The 18,984-nt window shown below is 31.4% G+C and overlaps 2 protein-coding genes across 2 annotated transcripts in view; one reads left to right on the top strand and one right to left on the bottom strand.

Annotated features, from left to right (window-relative positions):
- LOC132732582 (E3 ubiquitin-protein ligase MARCHF6-like) overlaps positions 1-12,889 on the bottom strand; it is a 35,558-nt gene extending 22,669 nt beyond the window's left edge. Inside the window, 5 exon segments of the mRNA XM_060719061.1 lie at positions 132-204; positions 596-739; positions 1,649-1,722; positions 2,228-2,324; positions 12,850-12,889. Of these exon segments, the coding sequence (XP_060575044.1) occupies positions 132-204; positions 596-739; positions 1,649-1,722; positions 2,228-2,324; positions 12,850-12,883 (422 nt within the window). The 5' untranslated portion in view covers positions 12,884-12,889.
- A 161-nt stretch (positions 12,890-13,050) lies between these two features.
- On the top strand, positions 13,051-16,632 carry LOC132732601 (WD repeat-containing protein 88-like). Its single transcript, XM_060719082.1, has 3 exons — positions 13,051-13,232; positions 15,613-15,812; positions 16,563-16,632. The coding sequence occupies exons 1-3, from the start codon at positions 13,143-13,145 to the stop codon at positions 16,630-16,632; spliced, it is 360 nt and encodes a 119-aa protein (XP_060575065.1). The 5' UTR covers positions 13,051-13,142.
- Positions 16,633-18,984: the final 2,352 nt, after the last annotated feature.

The raw sequence follows: 18,984 nt of genomic DNA, 5'->3' as shown, positions 1-18,984 counted from the left end.
GAAACCCTGGGCCTTCCTAACATAAAAATCTGTAAATTTAGCACAGTCTCAAGTGGAAAGTGATTGATACCATTTAGCCATGGACAGACCCATGTTTTGATAGTGTATTAATGTTTTAAATCTATACTTACGTAGATAACATATCAAGTGGTAATGTTAATAATGAGCTAACAGATCCAGTAAACAGACATCTGTAAATACGACCTAGAAATAAAACACGTATGTAAGGTACATTTCATATTTGTATTAAATTGTATATACTACAACATCATGCACATTATCGAATACTACGCAATCATTTTTTTTTTCACATAAAATTCTCAAATTTGCAAAAACATGCATTAAAGATTATAAATACATGTATGTAATAGAGAAGAAATATATACTGCATTTATAAGACGATTTAAAAGAGAATGGTAAAATATTTTTTTAAATTTTTATGAGAGGATTTTTAATTATCATAATTTCTGTAGTAATAGATGTTAGATAATGTATAAATTGTGTCAAGTTTGATGCTTCTGGAAGTTATTCCAGGCTCGAGCAAGTGCTCTAATAATCCTTATTATGTACAACAAGTACACATCCATCAACTTACAAGCTGTTAATGGTACAACACCAAGCCAGGCAAACGTGACGAGTGTATAATGGAACCAATATCTGACGGCTTTTCCTACACTACCTAACAACCCACTCACTATATCCTTTATAGGTAACCTCTTTGGCATATCTGGTGAGTAAACTGTAACATAAAACAAACAATATTTATATCTTTGATATTTTATTCGAACAAACAAGGGCTGTTGATAAGCCAGCATGCTCACCTTTTCTTAGTGCTTGATAGTAAAACAAGAGCTTGGATAATGTAAAAATTTTAAAAAGCGCCATTATTCTGCAAAAATCCATGTTAGAGTTATGGGCTTTGGATAGTGACCTTTTATTGTGCTCTCAAATGTAAAGTTCCATTCCTTTCAGTAGTTTTGGAGGTACCATCTTGCATGCAAACAAGAGCTGTCAGTAGGACAGTACGCTCGACTATTCTAATTGCTTGATAGTAAAAGAGTTCACAAAAAGGCCATTTTTTCCTTCTCAAATCCATGTTATAGGCCTTGGTGTGAATCCTATTATGCTCACAGAAAAGCGTATAAAATTCAACTTGTTTCAAAGCAAGATGTCAATGAAATAAGAAAATATATGAGGTGGTACGCACACTTTAATGTAAATTGTAAGTTGAAAAAGGGGCATAATTCTGTCCAAATGCTTGATAGAGTTACCCTCTCCTGTCTACTGGTTTGGGGCATGATGGTGAACAAGTGTGCAAAGTTTCAAACCAATATACCAATGGACTATGAAAATATCTGAGGTGTTACAAAAACTTTAATGTAAATTCTAAGTTGAAAAAGGGGCATAATTCTGTCAAAATGCTTGATAAAATTACCTCCTCCTGTCTACAGATTGGGGTGATGATGTTGAACAAGAGTTCAAAATTTCAAAGCCATATGTAAATGCACTTTGAAAATATTTGAGGTGTTACAAAAACTTTAACATAAGAGGTTACTCCGACACCTACAACGACGCTGACACTCAGGTGACTAGTATAGCTCTACTTATTTCTATCAAATAGTCGAGCTAAAAAGTAATGAAAACTTACTTGGTGTAAAAGCAAACCGATGTTTGCAAAGTTCGCAAAACTCCTTTCTGCTGTATTTTAACCATTGTACCAGACTGAAGATAGAAAATATATAACTAAATATTGATAACATCAATGATACACATTTTTGTTTTGAACCGATATAACCAGCATTTACCAGTAATTATTACTGTTTGACATGGAATAAAAACAGCCAAACACCTTACTCATTAGATAAACAGCTGAACCAGGATTCCAAAACCCTTCCACTGCTAAATTTGCAACTACATGTACAATGTGTATAATGAACATGCCTTTCTTTAGAAACTTCTCATTTTATGGGAATACAATTTTTTATAAATTAATTATCAAAATATTAAATCTGGCATAATGGCATAGGGTGTGCTCAGACTTCATTGGCATGCAAGTTGGCCTTGACACATGCTTGCTTCATTGTAGCTTGCACTCAAGAGATTGAAGTTTGAACTACTGTATTGACTTGAACTCAGGACACAAGGATTGGCCTTACAGTTGGCCAGCTACTATACTGGTCATCTTGGCAAATTATTAACAACGCTAAGAAAATCATGTAATTCTTACCAGTCTTGATGTATAAATTTGATACTGCCTGTGCAGACACATGGATGATACAGGGGTTTATCAGACGTCCCCTCACATCTGCACACACGACATATATCTGAAAATATAAATGGTATAAAATAAATATATATCATATAATGATGAAAACTATAATTTCTTTAAATAATGTCCACATGCACTTGCCAGCTAAATTTTGACAGTTACTCTATTGAGCAGTAAAAATAGCATACAGGGTAAATATATATAGTACTTACACTTTAAACCCAAGTATTAATAGGTTCAAAGAAGCAGAACACGAAAGTCATCTAAGTAAAAAGGCTATGCCTACATGTTTATGAGCATTTTGCATGCTTTATAAATTTTCATATAAAATTTTTGCATGAATCTGCAGGTGTGTTGCTTTAAGTTTTAGAAACACTTTGGTACATTTTGTACATACCATATAAAAGCTTTTAATTAAACAATACATAAATACATGTTATAGTTATTACTATTCTAACACATAATTTATATATTAATATGAGAATACGAAACATTTTTACCTTGGGAAGTATCTAAATACAAATCCCCAGCCATATCATGTGTGATACATTTTCTTTTATTAAATAATTTGTTTGTATCCTTTTATTTAATGTGTCTTTTCATTTAATACATTTAATAAATCTTTTCATTTAATGTATCCTTTCATTTAATGTACCCTTTTCCTTTAATGTATCCTTTCATTTAATTTAAGTCCTCCTGTTTCACTATCACATTAAATTTTTCACAAAATTTCAAAGGTTTATTATTATATTGATCAACATTCAATATAGAAAAACCTACTTTTTAAAGCTATGTTACAAAATTCAATTCATGCTCCAACGTTCAAATTCACAAAATGAAACAACTCTATTCAGCCTTTCAAATTAGCACACATTACTTTTATGTTAATTTATATCAAGGTCCAGTTATCAGACATTCTTATTGTAACATCTCACTATTTTCACATACAACACTTTTACAAGGAATTCCTTCACTCACACTACTAATGAAAATCAATAAGGATTACTTAATCTTTATTCCTGCCCAGCTGATTTAAAAGATTATTTACAAATTTTTGAACTGGTGGAAAAAGTTCATAACTAATTTTACACCTGAATAGTCTCCCTTCAAGAAGTTGGGGAAGTCTATCTATGCTGTAAACTGGTCAATATTTGACACCGTCCAATTTGGTGAATAAACTAGATCTATGTAATATTTCATACTTTGAGGTTTCAATGTATGACTATCAAATCAGTAATAAATGAGATATAAATAATCATTATGTAAGACGCTGCATACAAATGCATAAAAAGTGTCAGTATTAAGATAACACCTGAGTGAGTAGCAGGGCTTTTTCCCCCACTTCTATAGCAGGGGTCATTTAAGTCCTGTTTTTCCCTCAATAAAATTCTTTAAAATAATGCAGTTTTCACCTAAAATTCAAATGATTTAATAACATCAAGAAAATTCTTTAAAATAATGCAGTTTTCAACTAAAACATCAAGTTTTCCTTCCCTTTTTGCAAAGCCATGGTGTTTATTCTCCCAAAAGTTGGATAGCTCCACTGCTCTTTTAATAGTTGGAAGTTTATTCACTAATTATGACACTAATTTTTTCCAAACTTTCCCTCAAATTTTTAAAAAATTCCCTCAAATTCTCAAAAAGTCACAAATCACAATTAAAACAAAATTCAGTTTTTTATACATGCACATTGATGTGACTTTAAAAATCATTTTGTAACAAATTAAATTTCATTTTTAATAAAAATCAACAAATATTAACATATCAATTTTTTTTCGACACCTAAAATTTGTACATTGTAAGACACTGAAAATCCTTTGCCACTTAAAACCTGACTTTATAGTAGAAACATAAGGATTAGGGATTATCAAACATGGTAAGGCAAAAAGTGACACCCAGCCAGGAGCAATATAATCTTTTCATTAATATTTCAATCTGTTTTCAATACATTTGGTACTTTAAACACTTCATGTAGCTGCAAGTTTACAAACATATAAAAAGAAAAACACTTTTAATACCACTTTTATGCGACAGATTTGAATACATTTATAACATACTTTTATATAGAGACCACATTAGTTTAATGTATAAACAAGAAATTGTTGAACTCAGTGTTTTGAAAGGAAAAATCAAAATAAAGCAGTGTGTTTCATTTTAAAATAAATTTATAACAAATAAAGATCACATTTATGATATAATGCATTAACAAGGAATAATTCAACCCTGGTTTTAAAAGTGATTTTTTAAAATTTCCCTTCAGCAGTGTGTTTGGATATTAACAAAATAATGGTAAATTTTATTTATTGCTTTTATCTTATTGTAGTAAATTTTTAATAGTAGACTTAATGCATTTTACCAACAACAAAAGATTGAAACTTAAGGTATTAAGTTGTTTTTTTTTATTTGAAAATTGTTTGGTACTTTTTGAATAATTAGAAAAAAATAGTACATTTTATTATGCTTTAGTAATGGAAAAATGATAATTTATTAATAAATTTTCTTGATTTATACTTGTGTTCAAAGTGGTTGCTTTTCACTATTTACATGTAAATATAATATTAATGATATATCTCTTACTGTTACATATACATTTAATTAAATGTAATAATGTATGTAACTTTACTTATATGTAAATATAAATGTAATAATACACATCACTTGAGTTAAATCAAGAAAATATGGTGGTTTTTATTATTATCATTAAATTATCCATTATAATTTTTTAACATATCTAAGCAGTAAGCAGTAGGTAATTTTATTCAACATTAAATTATTAATCTGGGCTTCATTCTTGTATTTATTCAATTTTTTCAATTTTTTTCTTAGATGTGCATATACATGTACATGTACTATAAATCAATCCTGTATATTTGCCCTTTTAATTAGTTATGAAATTTTGATTTAGTACATGGATATTCAATAAAATTAATGATACTGGGTAATGAATATTTTGTTAGCATTACAATGTACATGTGTAATTAATTTTATTTTATGAAACATCGTTTTAACATGTGAAATTTTATAGCTGTAGCTGTAAATACAAGTATGTGATTCACTGGGCCTAAAAAATCTAGTCAACTGTTATTCAAATTTGAAATCTACATCTTAAACTAATGTTGTATTTTAAATTTTAATGCTGTAGCTCTGCTTAAAACAAAACAAAGCTTTAATATCTAGATTTAAATTCTGTAGAGATCTGAAACAACATGCATATTGTGATATTGACAATTTAATGCTAGCTTTACTTGTAAAATTATAGCTTTACTTGACGTCGACGACGTCACTTGGAGACAACGTCGTCTTTGTCTTATGACGTTATGTATTCAGATCAGTTGAATAAACTTTATAATCATGAATTTAGAGTTGATTAGTAGAAGACATAACACATATGGTACAAATTTTATAGCATTACACATAACTGTATTGAGCAATTTACTTTTGTATTAATTAATATAATATGCATGTAAATACTGTATAATACGGTGTAGTATTGATTATCCTTAATTGCTATGTTTACATTGACAAATTAATTCAATTACAGGGTCATTATGTCCAATGAAACTGCATAGTCTGCACATACACTGCCCTCCAAAAATTCCTTCACACACCTTTTTTTCACTGTTTTGCCTAAGTATTTTTATTTGGAAATCAGTACAGATGCTTCAGTGGTTAAAATTATAATAATTTACATATTATCTCCCTTTTTAAGAATAATTTAACTACTATAGTAAGTAAAACAGTAAGATGGGTCAGAATATTAAGTATTTTCTTAGGGTGGTCAAAATCATTGCAAAGAGTATCTCTTCCATAAAACATTCATCCAGTTTGACATATTTTCATAACCTTAATGAAATAACATTTTATTATTTGGATATAAGAGAACGTAAATTAAAGATTTCAACATTGTCATCATGGTAGCTTTAACTCAAGAACAGCGGGTCACCATCAAGGTTTTACGTGATCAAGGCGTCAATATCAAAGACATTGCAGACCAAATTGGGTGCTCAAGGTAAGTTTTTTTTCTCTCACTCCATTTTATTGCCTCACTTCAAAGTAATTTCTTTTGCTGTGAAATCTTAGAAATGAGATTTGTTTGAATGTTTGTCTTGGTCTTACTTAGATTTCTTTTATTTTCTTGCAGGCATTCTGTGTATGCTGCTCTGACAAGGTACAACAACCAAGGTAGCCATGCTGATCTGCCCAGATCTGGTAGACCCAGATTGTCCAATGCTCGTGATGACCGCCGTCTTATTCGAGTCACTGCAGAACAGGAGGCTGACGGTTCCGGATCTTACAGCATCATGGAACCATGCTGGTGTAGCTTCCTCTACTTTAACTGTCCGTAGGCGACTGAAAAATGTTGGTTTGACTGGACATGTTGCCCAGAAAAAGCCTATGCTGACCCAGAGGCACAGAAATCTGAGATTAACATTCGCCAGAGAGCATTCGACGTGGACACGGGTTGATTGGTCGGCAGTTTTGTGGACTGATGAGTCAAGGTTCACAATGTTTCATAGTGATGGACCAACCTTCGTCAGGAGGCGGCATGGTGAGCAGCCTCGAGATGATTGTGTGGAGCCAACTTTCATATTTGGTGGAGGGGGGATCATGATGTGGGGCGCCATGTCGGATCGCGGGACTGCATTCCTCACAAGAGTTACTGGTAACTTAAATGCCGTTGGATACATTGATATTCTTGGCAATAGTGCTGTGCCATCAGCCCACTACTTGGGCTATGGAGGTAATTTCTGGCTCCAGGATGATGGCGCACCTTGTCATAGGGCAAGGATTGTCACAGAATGGAAGAATACCAATGGAATTCGAAGTTTAGTGTGGCCTCCTCAGTCTCCAGACTTGAACCCGATTGAAAATCTTTGGTGGGACATCAAGAAAGCTCTTAAAACAAGACGAAGTGCAAATCTTAACCAACTGGATATGAATGTAAGGCAGTGTTGGGAGGAAAATGCAGTGGAACGTTGTGAGAGACTAGTGAATAGCATGCCTAGGCGTGTTCAGGCTGTCTTAGCTGCTAATGGTGGCTACACTAAATATTGACAGAAGTTGATTTCCATGAAATGAAATCTAGCAAAGTGGTGTTATGTTCTGTTTTTGTTGAGTTATGTATTTTTGTTATTTCAGGTATTCATATCTTGAAATATGGGTATAATGTATAAATAAATGTTATAAAAAATAATGTAAAACTTTGTTTTAAATAAGTAAAGCCAAAAAATCTTAAAAAATGTTGTATGTCAAGGAACTTTTGGAGGGCAGTGTATGTGTTAATTGAAGTAAATTATCAGAAGTAACTGTGTATCACCAATTTGGTTTTAATTTAAGTTATGCCAAGAGGCCAGGAATAAATTTATTGACAAGCGCTGTGTGATACATAAAGATCTGTAATTGTAAATCTGAATGTTGTTGGTAAAATGCACAGCGATGTCCATTTCACTTTGATGTTCAAATTTCGGGTAGTTCTGAAACATAAGGGGCAAATTTTGAAGAAAAGTTTAACAAGACAAATCTGACAATGAGAAGTGTTGTTGTCAGGTTTTAACCACAGACACTTGGAGTATAGACCCCACCCTTCTCCACACCTGAATATTAAGAACTAAAAATATTATTTATTACTGTAAGAATTAGTTTTAAATTTTTGCATATATTAGTATGAGACGGTTAAGTGTCTAACACGTGAACAAGTTTGAATAGAATTTCATAATGTTTTAAAAAAGTCAATTTTTACCAACGCTTCAATTTCCTGAAGATACCAAGCTTCGAAATGTAAACACAACTGACCTACATGAATTTCAAGCATTTTTGTTATCGCATGCCGTTTCTTTCTTGTGTAAATCAGTCGAGGTATATATTCTTCTAATAAATAAACATAATTATACTGTGCTCCTCTTAGTTCACAGTACTTAACGCTTCGAAACAAGGAAGCAAATAACAAAAGAAACTTATGGTACAAAAATTGTCATAAGCTGTAACATATCGGGATTTTCTGCTGTATGACACAAGGAATCAACAATATATTCAGTCAAAATCAGTTTTGATGGGCCAGACATAGACCATATGTCGGTCATTTTGAAAACTGTATGTCATCATTTAAACCACGGTAAATGGTTTACATTTCAGTTTTTTCATCTTTTAGCTAAAATTTCTACATGTATTTTTGCTTAATTTTAAATATTAAAACTATTTTTACTTTGTAACTCAAAATCTATTTTTTCAACAAGTAAGAACATTTAGAAAATGATGATTGTTTCAAACTTATTCACATGAAAATATGCCATTACCGTGAAATAAATGACAGTGGTTTTTTTCCAATTTTCAAAACAACCTGTGGCTTTCTAAAGGGGAAAGTAAAGCGCAATAAATCAGAAAAGGGGAAAATCAAATTCCAACAAATGAGAATGGAATTTACCCACACATTTATAAAATTTCGATTTCAATTCAATTCAAAATGCATGGTACATAGAGGCAGCTTTCTGTCTTCTAGCTGATATGATAAGTCAGAAGCTGTTTAGTAATATTTCTGGTGCAGAAGTGCACAGGGCATTTCAGGGGGAAAAAATTAGATTTATAAGGGGAAAATATACCTATTTTGAGCTAGGGCTAAGGGGAAACAGCCTTTATTCAGCTGTAAATACAGGGAAAACAAGAGCTGTCACAGGAGACAGCGAAGCTCGCCTAATAAAATACTGGACGCAGTAAGGAAGACAAAACTATGAAAGAAAAATCAATTATGTATTATAATGTATTAAGTTATACTGTTATAGTAAAAAAATAACATTGTTAACATAAATTCCAAGATCAAGGGGAATAATTCTAGAAATAGTCACGCTAGAGTTATGAACCTTGTCACACAACATGTGTGTTATGATAAGAAACATATATTTGAAGTTTGAAGTAGTCTGTAGATATCTTAAAAAGTAAAGAAGTTATAAAATTTCTTAAAGAAAATCCTGTTCAAAGAGAGATAAATCTGTAAATATTGCTTCAAGAGTTATGAACATTGTCACATAAAATGTAATTGATGATAAGGAATAAGTATTTGAAGTTTGAGGTAGATACCTTTAAAACTAAAAAAGTTATAGTAAAAAATAACATTTTTCTAGTAAAAAAATCTAAGTTTATGGGGAGATAATTCTTGCAATATTGGTGCTAGAGTTATGAACCTTGTCAGATAACATGTGGTTAATGATAAGGTGCATATATTTGAAGTATGAAGTTGATCCCTTAAGAAATAAATAAGTAATAGTAAAATATAATATTTTTTTTAAGGAAAATTCTAAGTTCAAGGGGAGATATACTGAAAATATTGGTGCTAGAGTTATGAACCTTGCCACATAAGATGTGGTTGATGGTAAAGAACATATATTTGAAGTATGAAGTTTATTCCTTAAGAAATAAAAAAAGTAACAGTAAAAAATAGTATTTTTTAAGGAAAATTCTAAGTTCAAGGGGAGATAAATCTGAAAATATTGGTACTAGAGTTATGCACCTTGTCACATACGATGTGGTTGATGATAAGGATCATATATTTGAAGTTTGAAGTAGATAACTTAAGAAATGACAAAGTTATAGGGAAATATATTTTACTGCACCAAAACTTTAATCTGAAATCTGGACGCGGACGCCGGGGCGAGTAGGACAGCTCTCCATATACTTCGTATAGTCGAGCTAAAAATCACTGAATGATGATGCGGAATTAGTGATGTTGAGTTTATGTTACTATCTGATCGTACCTTTCTTCCAAGCTTTACACATTTTCTTAAATTTTCTTAACCGTGTCACATGTTTGTTTGCGAATTCATGACGACTGGAATGTTTCCCCCAACTTACAGCGGAAAAATTGTAGGGAAATAGAAAATTTCCTAAAAAAGTTTAATGAATGAAAATGTATGTTGTTATCGTCTCACACATGTGCGCATGGCCTATATTTTTGGGAGCGAAAATACAAGGTAAACAATAAAAATATAGAACAATTTTATTCTTTTTTACTTTAAGACTTTTACATTCATTGTTTAAATATTATTTTACTTGAATTATGTTTCTTTATAATTTCACGTGGTTATCAAACTGGCTGGATGAAATTCCTCCGGATGTGATGATTCCGTGTATAAATGCACATGTTTTATGCGTAAGAGAATTATGTCTGGTTCTCGGCTTTAAAATGAAAGCGCAAAACAGTGCTGAAACTCATTCCAGTTGTCTCACATCAAAGGAAGTTGTACGATGTTATCTTTATGAAATTAAGATATTTTTGGGACTTTTTAAAGGTGATTCTGCTTTGTCGGCCATGTTTGTTTTCACCAAGTCTGTCCAAAGTGAAAGTAGGTCAAAATTCATATAACAACAAAGATTACAATGTAAAATGATGAAACACTTGAAAGTACACTTCCAGTTCTATGTTTTAAAGACTATTTAAAACAGAAATACAAATGATAACAATAAGAATATTTACCTTGAATGTGCCACATTTCTGAAGACCAAAAACATTTTGTTGCAAAGTTTTATACACATTTCATGAATGGCAAAATCCTTTTGAAAGTCTGTTTTAGTGCCTACAAAAGCTATTTTTTGCATAAAATACAAAAAACTTTAAAAAACATGAATCTTAGGAAAGTAGTTTATCTGACCTTGAAAAAACATGGCCACCATGACATGTGTAAAAAAGTAGTACCATGAAAATAAACATCATTTACCTATTACTTGTGTGCATGACAAACAGACACACTTCACTGTTACACATAAAAAAGGTTAGATTTTAAAGTTTGATTGTGTTTTCATTTCAATTGTAGTTCATAAGGCTATAAATGATGATTGTTTTCTTGCACTACTTTTTTACAAAAAATAATGGAGGCCATGTGCTTAGAAGGACATAAGATACGGATTTATTTGGAGTTAAGTTTTGAAAGATTTTTGTATTTGCTGCAAAAAATAGCTTTTGTAGGCACTAAAACAGACTTTAAAAAGGATTTTGCCATTCATGAAATGTGCATAAAACTTTGCAACAAAATGTTTTTGGTCTTCAGAAATGTGGCACATTCAAGGTAAATATTCTTATTGTTATCATTTTTATTTTTGTTTATAATTGTCTTTAAAACATAGAACTGGAAGTGTACTTGCAAATGGCTCATCATATAACAATGTGAGCTTTGTTGTTATATGAATTTTGGCCTACTTTCACTTTGGACAGACTTTGTGAAAACAAACATGGCTGACAAAGCAGAATCACCTTAAAATTAATGTTGTCAAAATAGCGGAAACAAGTTTCATGTTCAAGACATGTGACCAGGTTGTAATAATATGCAAAATATTTTGACGTACGGTTATCAAGATAAAAATAGACATGTTCAGGTGTATGCAAGTGTGGATCAAGAAGGGGAGCCACACACATAACCCCAAGTGTCTGTGGCAGGGCTCTCAGTAGGGTCAGAATTTCACGAGTCAAAGACTCTTTGGCCAAAATTTTCATGAGTCAAATCATTTTTTTCTAGTGTCATTTGACTACATGAATCATTTTTATGTTACAAAAATGACTGTATTGGAGGTCATTTTTGGAGATTCCAAAGTCTAAATTGACAAAAAAAAATCCATAATTATTTATGTCTATATCCCCCTAAAAAAAAACAAACAAACAACAAATAAAACAAAAAAATTAATTGCTGTGAAAGAATAAAATATGCAGCAGCTTTTCTGATTAAATGTATAAAATATATAAAAAAAAATATCTTTACTGGTATGCTATATATCATATTAATTTTAAATACCAAAATGTACCAGGAATATTTAATGGAAAAAGAAATAACAAATGCACAGGTACTCCAAGTAAATCAAAGACGTATTATAAACCTTTAAAAGCAATCATTAATTGACACCTCAAGTATGTTATTCTTATCAGTTGTGTAGAGCTATTTTTAGCACTGTCAAATTGCAGCCACTGAATTGTCGTGCTTCAGTGCACAGGGTATAAACAATTGTGGTGTGTAAAGCATTTAATACACGGCTTATACTGCCTGTTGACATTTTTAATGAGTGTCATTTGAACATATGTAGGATTTGATAGGTAATTAGGGGTGGATTAAAGGTAATTATTATTGAATAGCTGAAAATCCCATGTGGCAAATTGACTCTTGAGCGGTTTTAATCACGTGTCAAATTTGTGCATTTCCCAATTTTCACGAGTCAAAACCCGGATCCCCGTGTCAATCGAGAGCCCTGGTCTGTGGTTTTAACTAAAGATCTTTATAGGCAAGCCATTGTCAGGCCAATAATTTGGACTATATATACATTGTTGCATACAAAGTACATAAGCTCTAAGTTCATATTTCAAGTTTTAAACATGAATGATTTCGGTCAGAAACAAAGAGCACCTGCAAATTTAACATGTTAACAACAAGTGACCAACAAAAATTTGGCAAAAAAAGTTTATAAAATCCCATTCTTTTGCGATCTGGAACGAACATGGCCAAAATAATACGTCATTTTCATATAAATAAATATTTCTTAAACAAGTGTACATGAAAAGCAATCAAATAAATTTGAAAAGATATGGTAAATTTCAGTAAAATTCTAACCTGTCTGTGGCTCATCTGTGTCGTCGACGTCCATTTTGATTTGATGTCGTAAATTATGTCAAAATTTGCCAAAATTGTACTTTTCACCAGGAACGTTTAGATTCATGCGGCCGAGTTAGATTTTATAAATCTTTCGTCTTTCAGATATTTCAATACTATTTTGGCAAATATTAAATGTAACAAGGCTATGTTTACTTTTACGACATTTGACAATTTGGAGTAGTTTACACAGCAACACAATTTTCTGCATTTTGGGATTTTTTTATTCCCATAAACTTGAAAACTACGCAATAATGACTGATGCAATAGCAACAGAGGACGACATAAAAAGTGATATTGATCTTGTTCAAAAAGCAACATGGGAACATGAAGAACTTGCCCAGGTTTTACACATAAATACTAAATAGATATAAAAGTGTTAACACGTCCCTAAGCCAAGTCATCCTCATTTTTACCTTCTCACTTTTGAGTTTGGTTAAAGCTTCCCCATTCTCAAAAAAACAAAACATACAAAACAATTGTCGGTAAATAGCTAATTAGCTCATGTTTCTTGTAATATGTAAAACCGACTTAAAATAAGTTTCTTGTATCTTGTAGACAAAAAAAAATCAAAAACAAGTTTTCACTTTCATTTTGTGATTTAATTAAATTTATCACACTGGTGTGCACGAAATACAAAAATACCCAACAATTGCCCATGTATATATACTAAAAATAAATATTTTATACTAAAATGCTGTTTTAAATGATGAATACAATATATATCCACATACTGCCAGTTTTCAATCACAACCACTTTTCAATCATCCCTAGATTTTTTTTATTTTTAACCTTATTTGTCATGTAACCAAACTGTAAGCACATCTTGTATTCACCTTGACTACATTTATTAGCAGCAATGTCAATTATGGCGATAAAAAAGAAAATGATAGCATTTTAGTTCAAAATATGTAAAATGTGTGTTTTCCACTAATCCTTTATTTACCCAGTTACAAATCGCAATAATTTTCTAAAAATAACTGATTTACAGACTCAGTTTTTTGTCATTCTGCAGAAATGGATATTAAAGTTGGACAACTGTTTCAATATCGTGAAGTCATAATGTCTACTGCACTTCGAAAGCTATTATTTTAATATGTACATATTTTACCATACAATTCTTAATTTTAAGGTAATACGTCAGTAAAGTAACAGTCACTTAACCAAGGAAAAACATTCTCTCTGATAACTTTTCAGTAAGCTTTCACTAGAATGGGGTCATATAGACCCTAAGATCCTAAAAATTTCTCAAGAACATGCTTTCTCTGTTATGCAAATTGAAATGTACATCCATACCCCAATTACGACAGCTTTACCACTGCAAATAGATATCAAGATTGAAAAATGGCATTAAAATTAGGTTAAAATTGTTTATTACCATTTATCTGAAGTTGAGTTTGTCAAAATTTCTCCATAATACATAACTGATTATATTTTAACATTGTATGACAATTTATATGTGGTACAGTTTATATTTTGTTAACTGATTGAAAAGTGGTTGTGAAATTTTGAAGAACAGGAAAATGGGTCAGTAATGATTTGTCCTCGATTCATAATAATAATTCAGGTAAAATTCTAAAAAGTTGGTGCATTTATTAGCTAAAATGATAATATTCGCAGAATTGAAAGAGATTTTTTTTAAATATAATTTCACTGTCAGTTATTGTAGAAAAATCTGTTAGCTGATCGGAAAGAGGCAGTACGGGGATACTTTCAATAAGATATAACCAAATACCCAATTCTCATCATAATCTATATTCTATACAAACAAAAATGAATATTGCTATATTTGAGTATTATTTGGGAAATATTTGTATTATATTTGAGTATATTTGGGTAATAAATTTGGGTGTATTTGGGTATTTCATGCCTCTGCTTGTTACTTCAAGACATTCAAAATATTGTACCAAAGCTTGATTCTGAGATATTTTTGTTCTAGGTCAGAGTCTCGCTTCTACGGTATATATAAAGTAAAGGGCAGATATTGCCCATACACAAAATAGCACAATACCGCAATAAAAAGTACAATTAGTTGGACTAAAAAACAATGAATTTACAGTACAAAAAAATTGTTATCAGCTATAACTTTTAAGTACATTCTGTTAATGACACAAGGAAACAACAAAATATTTAATCAAAAGACAGATTAATTGGGCCAGACATAGACTGTTCTAAGGTCAGCATTTTTGAGAAACATACATGTTCATCATCATTTAAATTTCAGTTATGTCATCTTTACTGATGTAACACTTCATGTTTCAGTTAAAATTACTAAAGGTTATGCTCTTTTTAAAATATTCAAGTAATCTTTAGACTTTACCTCAATTGCAGTACTTTTTTTCAACAAACAAGAACAGTTGGAAAGTGTATTACTCCCATCTACACCTGGACTGTAGTAGTTTTGTTTAGGCCATAAAATGGTATCCTGTTTTCTAGTATTTACTATTATTGTGGCTAATAAGGACTTAATTTTCATGAATAAACTTAACATCACAGTTTTCTGGGTGATTTTTGGGTGTTTTTTTTTTTTTCAAAGGTAAATATTTCAGTAAAAACTGTTTTACTTCATATCACAAAAAAATATTATGATGGCATTTATTTTAATTAAGTGTTTTGTCTACAGGTCTGGGAATAAGGTGTGAACAATGTTACTGACAGTTCTTTACCACTGCCTATTTTGCTAGCACTACACAAAGAAGTATACTTCCTTTTTCACTTTTTCAGGTGCGCATTAAAGTTATTAAAGCCCACAATGCAGCAGTTAACAGCTGTGAATTTTTTGACGACGATGAGAAGATTCTCACTGGGTCCAGTGACCGTACAGTAAAGCTGTTTAATACTGAAGATGGAGTCTGTTTAAAGACGTACAACACAAAACATACTGATATCATCACAGAGGCTAGAGGTTGCACAGAGGGATCAAAGTAAGATGTTTCTATCAATTAAAGAGACATTAATGAGTCAATAAGAGGTTTTAAAGCAGCTTGCCTCCAGATTTATGTTAATGTTCACAAAAATTTTGAAAATGTATTTGAAAGTAAAATACTGTGAAAAGACCAAAGAAAATAATTCACACATTGCAAATGGCACTTGCAATCCACGTAAATTACCAAAAAGAGGTAAAAATATACATAAATACCTCTAACTGTGTTCAAAGTAACGCAGTAGAATTATAGTGATTGATGCTGCAAAATCAGTCATAAATGGCACATAACATGTGAATAATTAATTAGATATTGAATCTTTTCACTTTTCTTAAGATCTTAATAATTGAATTTCTTGAAATATTTTGGCTCATCTGGAGGCGTGCAAAAAGCTTTAATGATGCATTATAACTAAGTCATTATGCACCAGTCATTTTGTAAACCAGGTCTTCCTTTACTTTGAAGTACCCACACAAAAATTACAACCTGATAGTGAAATTTTTCAGGCTTTTTGGGCCATTTTTTTGTTGTCTGTTTTATCATTTAATGGAAATTTTTTCATTCATAAGTGTACTCCATAAGTTGTCAATCAACTATTTAAGTTAACAATTGCAACATAAAATTTTCAATTTTGTAACACCTTTTGGGTAATTTGATATCATGTATTGTAATGTATAAAACATATTGTTGAAATTTCATGTTATTTCTACTGTGAATGATCATATAGTTTGAATTATTTTCTATAATTAGGTTTGTAACTAGCAGTTATGATAAGTCCATACAGATGTTTGATATAGAAACAGGAAAAAATTTGGTATGATATTATTTTATTACAATTTTTTTGTTATGTGTATTATCAGTTTACTTTCAAGGCAGCATGTGAGTGACCTTTATATATTATCTCTATTTTTATGCCCCCACAATGTGGGAGCATATAGCGTTGCACTTGTCCATCCGTCCGTCAGTCCGTCCGTCATTCCGTCAGTCCGTCCGTCAGTCCGTCCGTACGTCCCGAAATCTTGTGAACGCAACTCCTCTTAAACCGGATGGCAGATTTTGCTTAAACTTACAGGGATGAACAACCTTATTGGTAGATGGTAGTAAAGGAAGGAATTTTCGCTGCGACCAAATTTAACAGATTTATGGCCCTTTGTTGATTTTTTCACTAGATACTATGTAGAAATTTTGTGAACGCAACTCCTCTTAAACCGGATGGCAGATTTTGCTCAAACTTACAGGGATGAACAACCTTAATGTGTAGATGGCAGTAAAGGAAGGAATTTTTGCTGCGACCAAATTTTACAGAATTATGGCCCTTTGTTGATTTTTAGCTCGACTATTCGAAGAATATGAGGGCTATTGTAGTCGCCCCGGCGTCGGCGTCAGCGTCCGCGTCTGCGTTGGTTAAAGTTTTTTGTAAAGTCAAATATCTCAATTATTGCTTGAGATATTCAATTGAAACTTACAATACTTATTTATAGTAACAAGGTACATCAGATAGACAAGTTGGATAACTCTACCTACAATATTGACAGAATTATGCCCCTTTTTAACTTAGAAATTTTGGTTAAAGTTTTTTGTAAAGACAAATATCTCAATTATTGTTTGAGATATTCAATTGAAACTTACAATACTTATTTATAGTAATAAGGTACATCAGATTGACAAGTTGGATAACTCTGCCTACAATATTGACAGAATTATGCCCCTTTGAAACTTAGAAATTTTGGTTAAAGTTTTTTTGTAAAGTCAAATATCTCAATTATTGCTTGAGATATTCAATTAAATTTTACAATACTTTTTTTATAGTAACAATGTACATCATTTTGCAAAATTGCATAACTCTGTCTGCAATATTTGCAGAATTATTTGCCCCTTTGAAACTTAGAGATTTTGGTTAAAGGTTAAAGGTCTTAAAAGATATTTACTTGAAACTTTACACATGTGCTTTGGGTCATAATTGGAGAGTCATAATTGTATGTCACTGACCAAGTTCCATAACTCTATCTTGCATTAAGGCTGATTCATATCCCCTTTTCTACTTAGTCTCTTGGTTAATGTTTATATGCAAGTTTTACATATCTCAATAACTATTAAAGATATTTATTTAAAACTTCACATATGCATTTAGGGTCAGAATTGTAGGTCACTGACAAAGATCCATAATTCTATCTTGCATTTAGGCTGATTTTTCTTCCCTTTTTCAACTTAAAAAATTCATGGTAAAGTTTTGCTTGTAAGCTGTTATCTCCATAACTACTGAAGGGTTTGTGCTTTTTTTGGGACAATTTTATGCATTCATAATAATAAAGCAGTGATTTACTTGATAAAACATCTTAATAACAAGCCTTTGTACCTTTTCTGTCAATTTTATGTATTCATAGGTAATTAGTATTATTATACTCAATAAAACACCCTTGTGACATTACCTTCCAAATATTCAAGCCAATACTGTATAATTAGGCTCTCTCTAAGGCCTATAACATGAATTAAAAAAAAAATTAGCCCTTTTGTGAACTTAGAAAATTTAACATTATCAAGGCTCTTTTACTATCAAGCACTTAGAATAGTCGAGCGTGCTGTCCTACCGACAGCTCTTGTTTCACTATATACTATGTAGAAATTTTGTGAACGCAACTCCTCTTAAACCGGATGGCAGATTTTGCTTAAACTTACAGGGATGAACAACCTTAAGGTGTAGATGGTAGTAAAGGAAGGAATTTTCGCTGCGACCAAATTTTACAGAATTATGGCCCTTTGTTGATTTTTTCACTTTATACTTTGTAGAAATTTTGTGAACGCAACTCCTCTTAAACCGGATGGCAGATTTTGCTTAAACTTCCAGGGATTAACAACCTTAATGTGTAGATCGTAGTAAAGGAAGTATTTTTTGCTGCGACCAAATTTAACAGAATTATGGCCCTTTGTTGATTTTTAGTTTTCAACTTGTGGCACATGTAGTCAAAAAAATATTTGACCTAGAGTCATAAGATTGACAGAACAGTGGCGTGTGGGGGCATCAGTGTCCTATGGACACATTTCTAGTTTAATTCTTATTTAACTGTAATTTTTTCACTTTTTAAATATGGACCGAGATTTGTACAATTGTGAAAAGGTGAAAAGTTTTGATTCATGACATTAGGTAAAATGACATACAAACAAACAAAAAAGT

The sequence above is a fragment of the Ruditapes philippinarum genome, unplaced genomic scaffold (assembly GCF_026571515.1).
Source record: "Ruditapes philippinarum isolate M1 unplaced genomic scaffold, ASM2657151v2 ctg2962_1_1_1_1, whole genome shotgun sequence".
NCBI classification, from domain to species: domain Eukaryota; kingdom Metazoa; phylum Mollusca; class Bivalvia; order Venerida; family Veneridae; genus Ruditapes; species Ruditapes philippinarum.
This window is presented reverse-complemented; position numbering and strand designations above follow the sequence as displayed.